The 12,167-nt window shown below is 48.3% G+C and overlaps 1 protein-coding gene across 1 annotated transcript; it reads right to left on the reverse strand.

Annotated features, from left to right (window-relative positions):
• Positions 1-1,235: 1,235 nt before the first annotated feature.
• Positions 1,236-5,893, reverse strand: RTL9 (retrotransposon Gag like 9). The gene is made up of 2 exons (XM_060087946.1): positions 1,952-5,893; positions 1,236-1,408 (listed from the first exon to the last, which is right to left on the reverse strand). The coding sequence occupies exons 1-2, from the start codon at positions 5,891-5,893 to the stop codon at positions 1,292-1,294; spliced, it is 4,059 nt and encodes a 1,352-aa protein (XP_059943929.1). The 3' UTR covers positions 1,236-1,291.
• Between the last annotated feature and the right edge of the window lie 6,274 nt (positions 5,894-12,167).

The following is a 12,167-nucleotide window of genomic DNA, read 5'->3' on the forward strand; positions in this document are numbered from 1 at the left end:
TGGACTATTTTGAATAAATAAAATGGCTCTGTTAGTATCAAATTCCCCATTATTCTTATTTCTTGTCTTTATAGCCTTCACCATGATTTCAACCTATCTTACATATGCGTTTTCTTGCTTATTGTCTGTCTCCTTCTTCCATTGGAATGAAGTTTTCATTTGATCAAGGTTCTTATCTGTCTGTCCCCAAAACAGTGGCTGGCACATGTTAGATAATAAATATTGATTGAATGAAGGAGTCAACAAATCAAATTCTGTTAGCCACAGTTAATTCTTTTTTTTTTTCATAAATGGACTTTATTTACTTTTACGATTACAAATGTAATACATGCTTACTGTAGAGAATCAGGAAAGTACAGAGAAGTAGAAAGAAGAAAATTAAAACACCCATAATCCCACCACCTGAAGGCAAACACTGCTCATATTACGCTCTAACTATCTATGCCTGTTTAAAGACCAAGATCTTTATCAAGAGGGCTGGCCACAAAGCACAATAGCCAGGGGGGAGTGAGGGCAATTAACAACTGAGGGGTCACCCAAAGGTCAGAGCTAGAGATTTGACACTGAGGGACAAGACAACAGCCACTGACAATAGCTCAAGACTTAAGAAGTTGACAACACAAGAACAAGGCGGGTTATGGTAAGAATGTAGTGAGATGATGCTTGTCAAGAGTTTAGCCCAGTAACTGTCACACAACACATAATCAATAAATGTTAGCCATTACTAAGATTACTACAATGGGTCAAAACGAATGGTTCAGGATGGAGACTATAGACAGGGCAAGGGCCCTGGAGACCCATTTTAGGTGCTAGGAGTTGGGGCATATAGGGACAAGTCTACTGGATGAAAAGGATGGTATTGGAGTGGGCATCACTCTCCTTATAGGCTCCCCTGCCAGGTGAAATGGGACCAGGGCTTCCTCCAAGTTTGCCTGATGACACGTGGCAAGACATTCTAAGGTGTTTTTGAGGTAGGACACGGTTTCTCCTGCCTAGACTTCTCCCTGGACCAGGAACTAGGACTGGCCTCGGTGGTAATGGGAGTTCAGAACCTCATACGCCAAACACTCTTGAAGTCCACGCTCTGATTGTTGGGGCAGGTCAAAGGCATGTGGGGTGAAAGAGAAGGTCAAGTCAGCCAAGTGGGAGATAGGGTGGGATGCGCCTGGAGGGGGATGCTGAAGGGGGAAGGCCACAAGGTTTAATGATGTAATTGAATGGAATGGGTCCAGGAACCAGTCCTCAAGTTAGCAGCCAAGCTGGATATCACAGGAGAAGAGTCCAGGTAGCATTACTTGTTAGTGGGGGCCTTCTGATGGCCTGTGCTCTGTCGAAGGTGGTCGTGCAGACCCTCTTGAGGGTCTCCATGCTCTTTCAGGTAGTAACAGCGTTTGGGAACATGCTGATGCTGGGAGTGAGAAAAAACAAAAACAGCAGAGGTAAGAGCCATGCTTACTATGACAAGTGGGGTTCTGCCTGGATAATTTCAGTAACTTAGCAGGTCAAGCAACTTGGCTAATGTACCTTATTTGTATAAAGTGTGATCAAGGACTAGACTGGCCAAATTCCCTAGTGACCTGGGCCTATAACACCTGTGGCTGTAGGTGGGACCCAGTCCCCAAAACGTGACCCCTCTTTTAGAACTGGACCTGGAATAAGTGCAGAGTTGGGACTGAGCCCAGCCATTTCCCTCAGAATCAGAAGACTTGGACCTTTAACCATCCCAGGTCCTTTGTATCTTGGGTAGGGCATGGCTCCTCCATGTGGTTAATACACCCAAAATAAGTACACAGCCAGGCCCGCTGATGAAACTCTAGGTTGGGGGTTAGTGTCTAGGAGCTCAATGCCTCTCCCAGCCTCTTCCTTAGGCTACTCAAAGGAGCAGGGTGACTTTGCCATCATTACCTCATTTTTCTATTCAGAAACCTTGAGTGTGTTTCCCCATCATTACCTCCTCGGTCTGCTGCTGAGAGTTCAGTTCATTCTCCATTGCATCCTCGTTATTCCGCTTACAGGCTGACGGCAGAACCTGGCTTGAGCTGCCCGGGGAATCCTTCTCTCCAGCCAGCTGGCACTCGGTATAGAGAGACCTGTCTATTAGCTCCTTTAGGCTGCCGGCCACCTTCAGGAAGATCCGGCCCATTTTAGTGGCAACAGCTTCCGAGAGTCCTTCCAGAAACCTGGTCCGCAGAATGGCATCAGACCAAGACAAATGTCGGGCCAGCAGGAGGAAGTCAGTGGCATACTGCCTGACTGACTTCTGGCCCTGCTTGGGATGGCAAAGAACGGCACTGAGGATGTCTATTTCAGATAGGGAGTCATATAAGCCCTGGGATCTGCTCAGGAAAGATTTATCTTCATTGGAGAGGGGGTTTCCTACCTCCATCTGCAAGATGGACCACCTCTCTGCTGCCCCCAGATGAAGAGACACCAGAAAGGCCATTTTCTCTGAATCGTTCAAAAATCCCTTCATTTGCTTCTCCTCATCAATCTCCATCTCCTCCTCCACAGAGCATGAACCCCGGGCTGCTTCCTGTTCTTCTAAGAGGTAACAGAGTGCTGGGGTCAGCATGCCAAAAGATGGGACTTCCTCTGGTGGTTGGTTCATTGTTTCAGGGGTCGTGGCAGTCACGCGTGGTGTGGACTTTGATCCAGAGGCTGTGACGTTGATGTGAGAGGTAGATGTTTCCCCAGAGTCTCTGGCTTTGATTTCCAGAGTGGACATCATTCCAGAGGCTGTGGTTGCCATTTGTGGTGTGGACATGGCTCCCGGGACTGGAGCCCTCATTAGCGGCATGGATACCCCTCTAGAGGCCGTGGCCGCCATTTGTGGCATGGACATCCCCCCAGAGGCTGTGGCTCTCAGAAATGGCATGGACATCATTCCAGAAGCCGAGGCTCTCATAAGCGATGCGGACGTTGCTCCAGAAGCTGAGGCTCTCATCGGTGATGCAGACATCCCTCCGGAGGTTGCGTATGTCATTTGTGGCAAGGAAGTAGATCCAGAACCCACAACCCTTTTTTGCAGTGTGCATGTTGCCCCAGAGGCCATGCTCTTCATCAGTGGCATAGACATCTCTCCAGAAGCCATGGCTGACATCAATGGCATGGGCATTGTTCCAGAGGCCGTGGCTCTAATGAATGGCTTGGACATCCCTCCAGAGGCCACAGCTGTTGTTTGTGTGGTGGACATCTTTCCAGAGGCTGGAGCTCTCATTAACTCTGTGGACACAGCTTCAGAGGCTGAGGGTCTCCTTAGGGGTATGGGTATAATTCCAGACACTGGAGCCCTTAATAATGGCGGGGACATCACTCCCGAGGCAGGGGCTCGCATTGATAGCATGCACATCTCTCCAGAAGCCGTGGGCATCATTTGTGTTGTGGATGTTGCCCTGGAGGCCGGGGCTCTCATCGGTGGCATGGACACCCCTCCAGAGGCCACGGCTGTCATTTGAGGCACGGACATCACTCCAGAGGCTGTGGATCTCATTAGCGATGTAGATATCTCTCCAGAGACTGGAGCCCTCATCTGTGGCTTGGACATCATTCCAGAGGCTGTGGCTGTCTTTTGTGGAGTAGACATTGCTCCATAAGCTGGGGCTCTCAGAGGCGTGGCTATCTCTCCAGAAGCTGGGGGTCTCGTTAGTGCTGGGGTCATCTCTCCAGGGTCTGAGGCTCTCATCAGTGGCGTGGACACCGCCCCAAAGGCCGGGGCTCTCATTTTTGGTGTAGACATCAATTCAGAGGCTGGGGCTTGTGTCTGCAGTAGGGACATCCCTCCAGAGGTCATGGATCTCCTGAGTGACATGGACATCCCCCCAAAGTCTTGGGTGCTCATTGGCTGACTGGGCATCTTTCCAGAGGCTGTGGATCTCATTAGTGCCATGGGCATGGCTCCAGGGCCTGGGGCTCTCATTAGAGGCATGGACATAGTTCCAGAGGCTGTGGCTGTCATTAGCGGTGTGGACATCGCTGCAGAGGCAGTGTCTGTCATCTGCGGCATGGACACGGCTCCAGAAGCTGTGTCTCTCATTAGCATTGTGGAGATCTCTCCAGAAGCTGCAGTTGTCATTTGCTGCATGAGCATTGCTTCTGCGGCTTTGGATGTTGTTAGTGGCTTGGACAATGCTCCCGAGGCCATAGCTCTCATCTGGGGCACGGACATCACTGCCGAGGCTGTGTCTCTCGTTAACAGTGTGGACATGGATCCAGAGGCTTTGGCTGTCATCCGTGGAGTGGACAGGGCTCCAGAGGCTCTCATTTGTGGTACAGCTGTCACTCCCGAGGCTGTGGCTCTCCTTTGTGACACAGACATTGCTCCAGAGACAGGTACCCTCATTTGCGGTGTGGACACTGACCCAGAGGCTGAGGCTGTCATCTGTAGCATAGACATTGTTTCAGAGACTGGGGCTGTACTTGGCAGTGCGGACATCGCCCCATTGGCTGGGACTTTCATAAAGCCCATGGATGTGGCTCCAGAAGTTCTAGCCATTGCTAACTGTGTGGACATCACTCTAGAGGCTGTGGTTGACATTTGCTCTGTGCACTTTGCTCCAGAGGTTGCAACCGTCATCAGTGGGGTGGACAGTGCTGCAGAGTCTGGGACAGTCTTTAGCAACGTGGACACATTTCCAGAGGCTGGGGCTCTCATTCTCGGTGTCGACCTTGCTCCAGGGTCTGAGGCTCTCACTGGCGGTGTGGACATCCCCCCGGAGTCTGTTGCTCTCATTGGTGGACTAGACACAGTTTGAGAGTCTAGATTTTGTGTTAACCGTGGGGACATCACTCCAGAGCCTTGGGCTGGCATCAGCTGGGTGGGCATCCCTCCAGAGGTTAGGGCCATCATTACCAGTGGGGACATCGCTTCAGCGTCTGGGGCTGGCTTTGGCAATGTGGGCATTTCTCCAGCATCAGGGACTGACAGGAACAGTGAGGACATTGCTCCGGAGCCTGGAGCTGTCATAAGTGGTGAAGACACTACTCCAGAGTCTGGGCCTGACATTAGCTGGGTGGACATTTCCCCAGAGTCTTGGGTGCTCGTTGGCTGGGTGGACGTTGCTCCAGAAGTTAGGGCTGACATTATCAGCGAGGAGATCGCTTCAGAGTCTGTGCCTGACATGAGCAGTGAAGAGATCTCTCCAGAGGCCAGGGCAGTCATTAGCACTTTAGACATTGCTTCAGTGTCTTCGTCTGTAATTTGCAATGGTGACATTCCTTCAGAGCCTGGAGCTGGCACTGGCTGTGGGGACGTCACTCCGGGGTTCACATCTGGCATTAGGAGTGGGGAGATCTCTCCAGGATCTGGGGCTAGCATCAATGGTGTGGACATCGCTTCAGAGGACGGAGCTGGCATTGCCAGTGGTGATATTTCTGCAGAATCTGGTGTTGCCATGAGTGCCGTGGACATTGTTCCAAAGTCAGGAATTGTCATCAGCCCTGGGGACATTAATCCATACTCTGAAGTGGACAGCAATGGGGACAGTGTCCCAGAATCTGAGGCTGGCATTAGCAATGGGGACAGCACCCCAGAGTCTGAGGTTGGTATCAACAATGGGGACAGTGCCTCTGAATCTGAAGCTGGCATTAACAATGGGGACAGTGTCCCAGAGTCTGAGGCTGGCATTAGTGGTGGGGACAGTGCTCCAGAGTTTGCTGCTCCCATTAGAGGTACGGCCATGGTGTCAAAGGCTGGGGATGTCATCAGCTGTGTGGACATCCCTCCAGGGTCTGACGCTGAACTTGAGACCATAGGCTGGACACTAGAATGCAGAATTTGGACCTCTGCTCTGTTCTCTATCATTGGTCCAGAGCAGGTCGTCTCCCTGTTTTGGGGGTCGACACTTTCCTCCGTCAGCACATTGCTGAATCGCAGTGAATGTAAGGGTATTGACATATCTGCCATGGCCAAAGGGTAGTGTGGAGGGAACCTCTAAAGCAATTATATCAGGGGTCCTGCTGAAGCCCACGTGGCAAGAAAATCTGTAAACAGAAAACAAGTTTAGCAGTCAAAAGCAAATATCAAGAAGATTGGGAAATAGACAAATGATCCACGATGGAGACTTTTTTTATGTGTTGCCAGCTATGTGGCATCGGAGATGGGCCTATCAAGTTAAAGAAGCTGTGCAACATTAAACAAATTTGAAGCTGGAGCAAATATCCTCTCCACCCCTATCCTTTTCAAAGCAACCCACCGCGTCACACAGCACACCCTCTCAGTTTATAAAAGCTATAAATGCGGGCAACTTCAGCAGCCAAGAGCCCGTGAGGTCCTGGTCAAATGAAACAGCAGCACCACCTGCTGGAAAACCGTGAAAAGTGCAGGTTCCAGAGCTCTGCTCTCTCCCACCACGGCACTAGCAAGCCAGCCAAGGAACTGGAAGGCCTGGATGAGAACGCCCTTTGCCCCAGGATAATCGTTAGTTCCTTGGGCTCATTGAGTCCTGCCAATGGTTTAGTCCCCATTTTACTACTCTGATGGCCCTGAATGCCTTCCTCAGGAAAAGGAAGGCATTTAACTGATCAATGGTTGAGAACATCATTCCATGAATTGAGAATCCTGTTTATTATCATTTTTATTATTAATAACAAAAATCACCACTATTACTACCACTTATTGCCCACCTAGTGTGCTCCAGGCACTATACTTTAGGTAACTGTACACAACTTTAAACTGTCTATAGTGCACAGAGATGTGCAAGCATTACCCGTTTGAATCTTATAAGAGATAGTAGTATTATTCCCATTTTACCAGATTTCTCAGATTAACTGGGGCTGGGGCTAGACTAAGAGCACTGTGACAACAAAAACTGTTTTTCTTTGACTATCGCTTCCTCCTCGGGGTTGCCTAGCCTTTGGCATCCCTAAGGCCGCATTCAATTATCTCTCTGATGTCCTAGATCATGGCTCACTGAAGCCCAGTCTCTAGCAGATACAGATTTCAAGTTTCTCTGACGACATGTGGGTGGGCAATCCCAAAGCCTCAGCCTTCCGGCACACTCCCACAAGCAGCCCCGAAAGGGGTTTCTTGGCACAGAGCTTGGAAACCAACACGCACACTACACGATGTTGATACCTCCCCACAGCCCGCCCATACCCCCAGTGGAACACTTGTTCATTTGGGACAATGTCACAGAAGTCATCAATCTTGTGCAGTGTGCCTCCATAATCATATTGAGAATACTATCAAGAGAAATGCCAACAGTCAACATGTCTTGAGCGTGCACTCACTGGCAAGCACTCTGCTGGGCACTTTACGTGCATCATTTGGTCCTCACAGCAACACTAAGAGATTTTGGTAGTATCCTATCCTCATCTTACAAAGGAGAAAACTCAGGCCCAGAGAGGCTTAATAATTGGCCTGCGGTCACTTGGATTCACGGGTCCACCCAACTCCAGAGCCCCCCACTCTTCTCCACTGTGCTATAATGATCCACCTTGTGTGTCCTCTCTCCCTCTTACTCAGTCACATTACCAAGACAGCACCCCGCCCCATCTCCAGCCTGGACAACCCCGAGATGGGGTTTAGTAAAAGAAATACTGGCCTTCCTGCTGGCACCTTGGTTACTCTAACAATTGGTGCAATGGGAAAGATGAGTCAAAAGGGCAGTGATAGATGACCACCCCCGCCCCCATCTTTAGAAAAATCCCTGAACACGCCACAGTCCCCCACTAGGCAAAAGCCAGAAAGATCTTACCTTGCCAGTTAGGGAGAAGAGAGGGAGTGTGTCCTTTGCGCCCCTAGCTCTTTTGGTCTGGCCAACTTACTTATGCCCCATGCCCAGCCAGTTCATTAAAGTAAGACCCAATACCAGCAGCTGTTCTCTGCAATCTCCCTTAGCTATCCCCTGCCACGCCCCCCTCCTGCCCGCCAGCCAGCCAGCCTGCCCGCCCACCCGCCCCACTGCTCCTGACTTGCTAGTGCTTGCTCTGTCTCTCTGGTCCCAGATTCCTGCCTCTATATAGGCTCTGACATTTGCCTCTGGCCGCCTTTCACTTGACAGCCCTCCAGAAGCTCCAGAAGTGCATAGCACTTGGCCTATGCAACTCCACCCTGCTTCCCCTCGCCCCCAATAGCTGCACCAGCTCGCTCTGCCCGCCTCTGGCCGTCCCAAAGAAAAGAGGAGAGTCACACAAAGAAAGAGATGAGACCGAAAGTGTCCTAGCTCGGGAAATGAGATGTTCCCGCTGCGGCTGCGCAGACACTGGCGTCCTGGGAGCCAGGCACTGCCACCGGTGGGCTGTGAAAGAGCAGGCAGGGCTTAGAGGGAAAGGAACCGGGGCTGGAGGCTGAGTGGAGCAGTGGCAGAAGAGTTCAAAGACGTTTGGGTGCAGGGAAGCCACGGTTTGGAAGGATGGGCCGTGGGGCTTCAGAGAGCCCAGCAATGGCGACAATTAAAAAGCCAATTGGCCCCGGTGTCAGAGACTCGGAGGGAAATCTGGCAACCAGTGACTCTACCACAGGGCTAGAATTCAACAGCGAGGCTCCAGGGTGTCCAGACAGCTGGCAAGAAAAGCACGCCAATATCTTAAGCATACCAGGTGAGGGCTTGCTCATAGAAGCAGGGCTTCAGCTTGTTTTCTAGAACTGGGGCACGAGGTCAGAGTAGAACTAACAGGAAGGTGTGCCAGAGCTCTCTAACCTTCTGAATCAGGAGCCCTCAAACCCTTATACTAAGGGCAGAAGTGGTCCCTGAGCCCTGGATAGGGCAAAGCCTTTAGGTGAAGTTCCAGTACCCCAGGGACTCAGAGTCTAGGGGCTGGCGGGGAGGCATTCAGGTCGTTATAAACCTCCCCATGCTCCCACAGCCAACAATAATTAGCAACCAACAATACCTGGGCACTCGGGCTAAGCATGACACTTGCTTTGTATCCTTTGCGCCTAGTGGCAACACCTGCAAGGTAGGCACTGACGCCATTCCCCCCCTTTTTTTTTTGCTTTAGAAACTTTTTTCCTTCATTTTCTTTTTTCCAATTTTCTTTTTTAATTGAAGTATAATTGATTTACAATGTTGTGTTAGTTTCAGGTGTACAGCAAAGTGAATCAGTTATAAATATATATATATATATATATATATATATATATATATATATATATATATATATATATTCTTTTACAAATGGGGAGAGGGGCTTGGAGAAGTTGTGACCAAGGTCACAGAACTAGTACATGGCAAAGCTCAGATTTGAACCCGGGTCAGTCTGATTCAAGAATCATTTCCTCTCTTTGTAAACAGACAAGTGGTTAGAAACATTCCAAGTGCCACCTTCCTCTTCCCACCCCAACTAATGGCTGAATCATCGTAGTGATAATAATAATAGTAATAATATCAACTGACTTGGAACTCTTCCCATACGCCAAGAACTACACTGAGGGTTTTACAAGCATTCTCTCATTTGATCCTAACAGCTGTTTTTAACTCTCAATTTACCAATAAGAAAACTGAGTCTCGGTGAAGTGAACTGACATGACCAAAAGCATACAGCTCTGTTTGACTCCAGAACTCACTATAGTATACTACTCAAAAAGAAAAATTCCAGTCACTCTCCCCCTCCCCTAAAACAAAAACTACTCACAGGGAACCCAACAACAACAATGACAATTATTATTATTATACTTAATAGTAAAAGCTAACATCTACTGTGCCAGGCACTGTGCTAAGCACTTTGCGTGCAAGATCTCATTTGTTACTCACAACAACCCTATGAGGTAGGTACTATCATCACCCTCATTCCCAGAGGAGGCGCCAGAGGCACAGAGAGGTTAGCTAGCTTTCCCAAGGTCACACAGCTAGGAAGCAGTGTTGTTTATGACCATAAAAACTTAGAAATTACCTAAATGCCAACGTTAGAACCCAATCCACTTAATGATTAAACAAATCATGGTGCATCTGCAGTGGCCAGTGAAAAGGATTATCTGATTTTTATGAAATAAATATGTATATTTTTGCACAGAAAAAAATACAGTTTGGAAAGATACATACCAAAATGTTAACAGTGGCCATACCGGAGTGACTGGATTAAAGGGGATTTTTACTTTTGTTTTTCTTAGCTGCATTTTCTCATTTGTTCATAATGGACCCATATTGCTTGTATTAGAAGAAAAATATATATTTTTCTTTCTTTTAAAAGGTGTGTTCCTCTAGGGTTCTATCTCTAGCCCTCTCCCCTCCTCTCTCTGAGTGTCCCCGACAGCTCCCCACCCAAGCAATCTTTCTCCCCCAATAGGCTTAATTCTTGCACCACTCAGATCCTTGGTCAGTAGTGACCTCTGAAAACTGTCTCTAATGACTTGCTTTTATTTTTTATTATTATCATCAAAAAAACAATTTCTTGTTTTTCTACTTCTATTTATGCCTAACAATTATACAAGTAATCTAGGAATATATTCTCAGGATAAAAACTTGAAATCCTACCTACACATAAAGCTAGTCCTGCACCTTCCCCACCCCCCATCCCCTCAAGTGTGTTCACAGTTGGGTGTGTCTCCTTCCAAACTTTTTCTAGCTGCAATGGCATTTGGAGTTCATATCATGCAATTGCTTGCAAAACCCAGGGTATGCAAAGAGCTACAGTTAGAAAACCATTCTGACACTGGGCTCTCCAGGAGTTCAAGTTCTGGTCCACTGTGACCATTTGTCATCAGCCGGCTTCTAAGGCAGCTACTGAGAGAGAGTTCTTGCAGCCTCAGCCCATTTGGGTCACAGACTTGCGTTGTATTCGTGCCAGTGTCTTTACAGCCACAGAGAGGGGAGGCCTACTAAGGAAGGAGAAGCCCAGAAACTTCTGCTTAGCATCTCAGATCCCTCACGTCTGGCCCAGTCTGCAGTGATCAATACGGCTACGAGGTGTCATGCTCCCGCCGCCTCACAAAAGGTAATTGAGTTTGGGGGATTGCATGGCTAGCTGCTCGGGGGAAATAAGAATAAACAAGAGATGGTTCAATATGTCAACAAGTAGCTTCCCAGCTCTTGAACATAAACCTTTACTGAGATTCTGCACGATATCCTCTCCCCCAGCCCTAGCAAACAGGCACCCAGATAACAGAAAAGAGACAACCTCAGGCTAAAGAAATACCTGATCTACTTGAGGGTCCTCTACCTTCCCTGATCAATCAGGGAGGGAGAGACCCTCCTCACCCCCTTGCTCGCCCCCTCCCCCAACAGCCCTGATGCTTAAAATGCCCACCCAGCTCTTTATAAATCGAGGGGGGAAATGGCTAGCATTTACTGAGTCCTTACCCTGCCAGGCACTGTGTTAAGTTCTTTACATACATCACGTCATTTATTGCATAATAAGCCAATGAAGTGGGGTTTTTACCCTCATTTTATAAATCAGCTAAAGAACCAAAGTAGAGAGAAAATAAAATCAAGTAACTTACCTTGGCTCCCACAGTTGAGAGGGAGTGAAGCTGGGCTTGTCACTCGGGTCTGTCTGACTCAGCTGGTGCTCTTAACTCACAGGAGAGTCACACACTGTCTTCGAGTCTCTGAAGGGCTGTCATATGGAAGAGAGGGTAGGTGTGTTCTGGGTAGCTCCAAAGAGAAGGATTTGACTGTTAGTTGGGAATTACACTTTCATTGGATGTGCTGCAAATTCCCCAAACAACATGTATATGCATGTCCAACTCTATAGGGAAAAGAACATTATAAGAAGAGCAAATGGAACTGCCTTGCATTAGGTGCTGTCCTGAAGGATCTGTGGAATTGGAGAGAACAGGAGGGATATCAAAGGACTGCAAATGGGCAGCGTCCCAATTTTCTTAAATAAGGAAACTACAGACCAGTATACTGTAAACTCCAGAGCTGTAAGCTTGATGTCAATCCTCGGAGAGATTCTGCCACAGATCATGAAGCAGGTAATTTATAAGCACTTAGGATGTAAGTGGTGATAGGGGGTACCCAGAGGTTCCAGCAGAACTGAAGAAATTAAATCAGGTTCCCAAGACTGGCAGCTATTGCAAACCAAAAAACTGGGGAACTGACAGTGGGTTGTCAGATTTTTATTTTTCCAGGTAAAGGAACAAACAAGACAAAACAAACCCAAATTATCATTTCCTAAAAAGGGTTTTCTTTAAACCCCCAAAGAGAAGGAAACAATCTCAGAATAAAGGACAGTCCTTTAAATGAAATAGTTTTCGCTGTACAAAACACTGGCTATGTAGTCCTCTG

This window comes from Mesoplodon densirostris, chromosome X (genome assembly GCF_025265405.1).
Source record: "Mesoplodon densirostris isolate mMesDen1 chromosome X, mMesDen1 primary haplotype, whole genome shotgun sequence".
NCBI classification, from domain to species: Eukaryota; Metazoa; Chordata; class Mammalia; order Artiodactyla; family Ziphiidae; genus Mesoplodon; species Mesoplodon densirostris.

Excerpts from the sequence above, each read along its gene's own strand:
- RTL9 (XM_060087946.1), bottom strand. The coding sequence starts at position 5,893 with ATGTCAATACCCTTACATTCACTGCGATTCAGCAATGTGCTGACGGAG. Across the intron at positions 1,409-1,951 it reads CTCAGCAGCAGACCGAGGAG|CATCAGCATGTTCCCAAACG; the intron begins GTAATGATGGGG and ends TCTCACTCCCAG.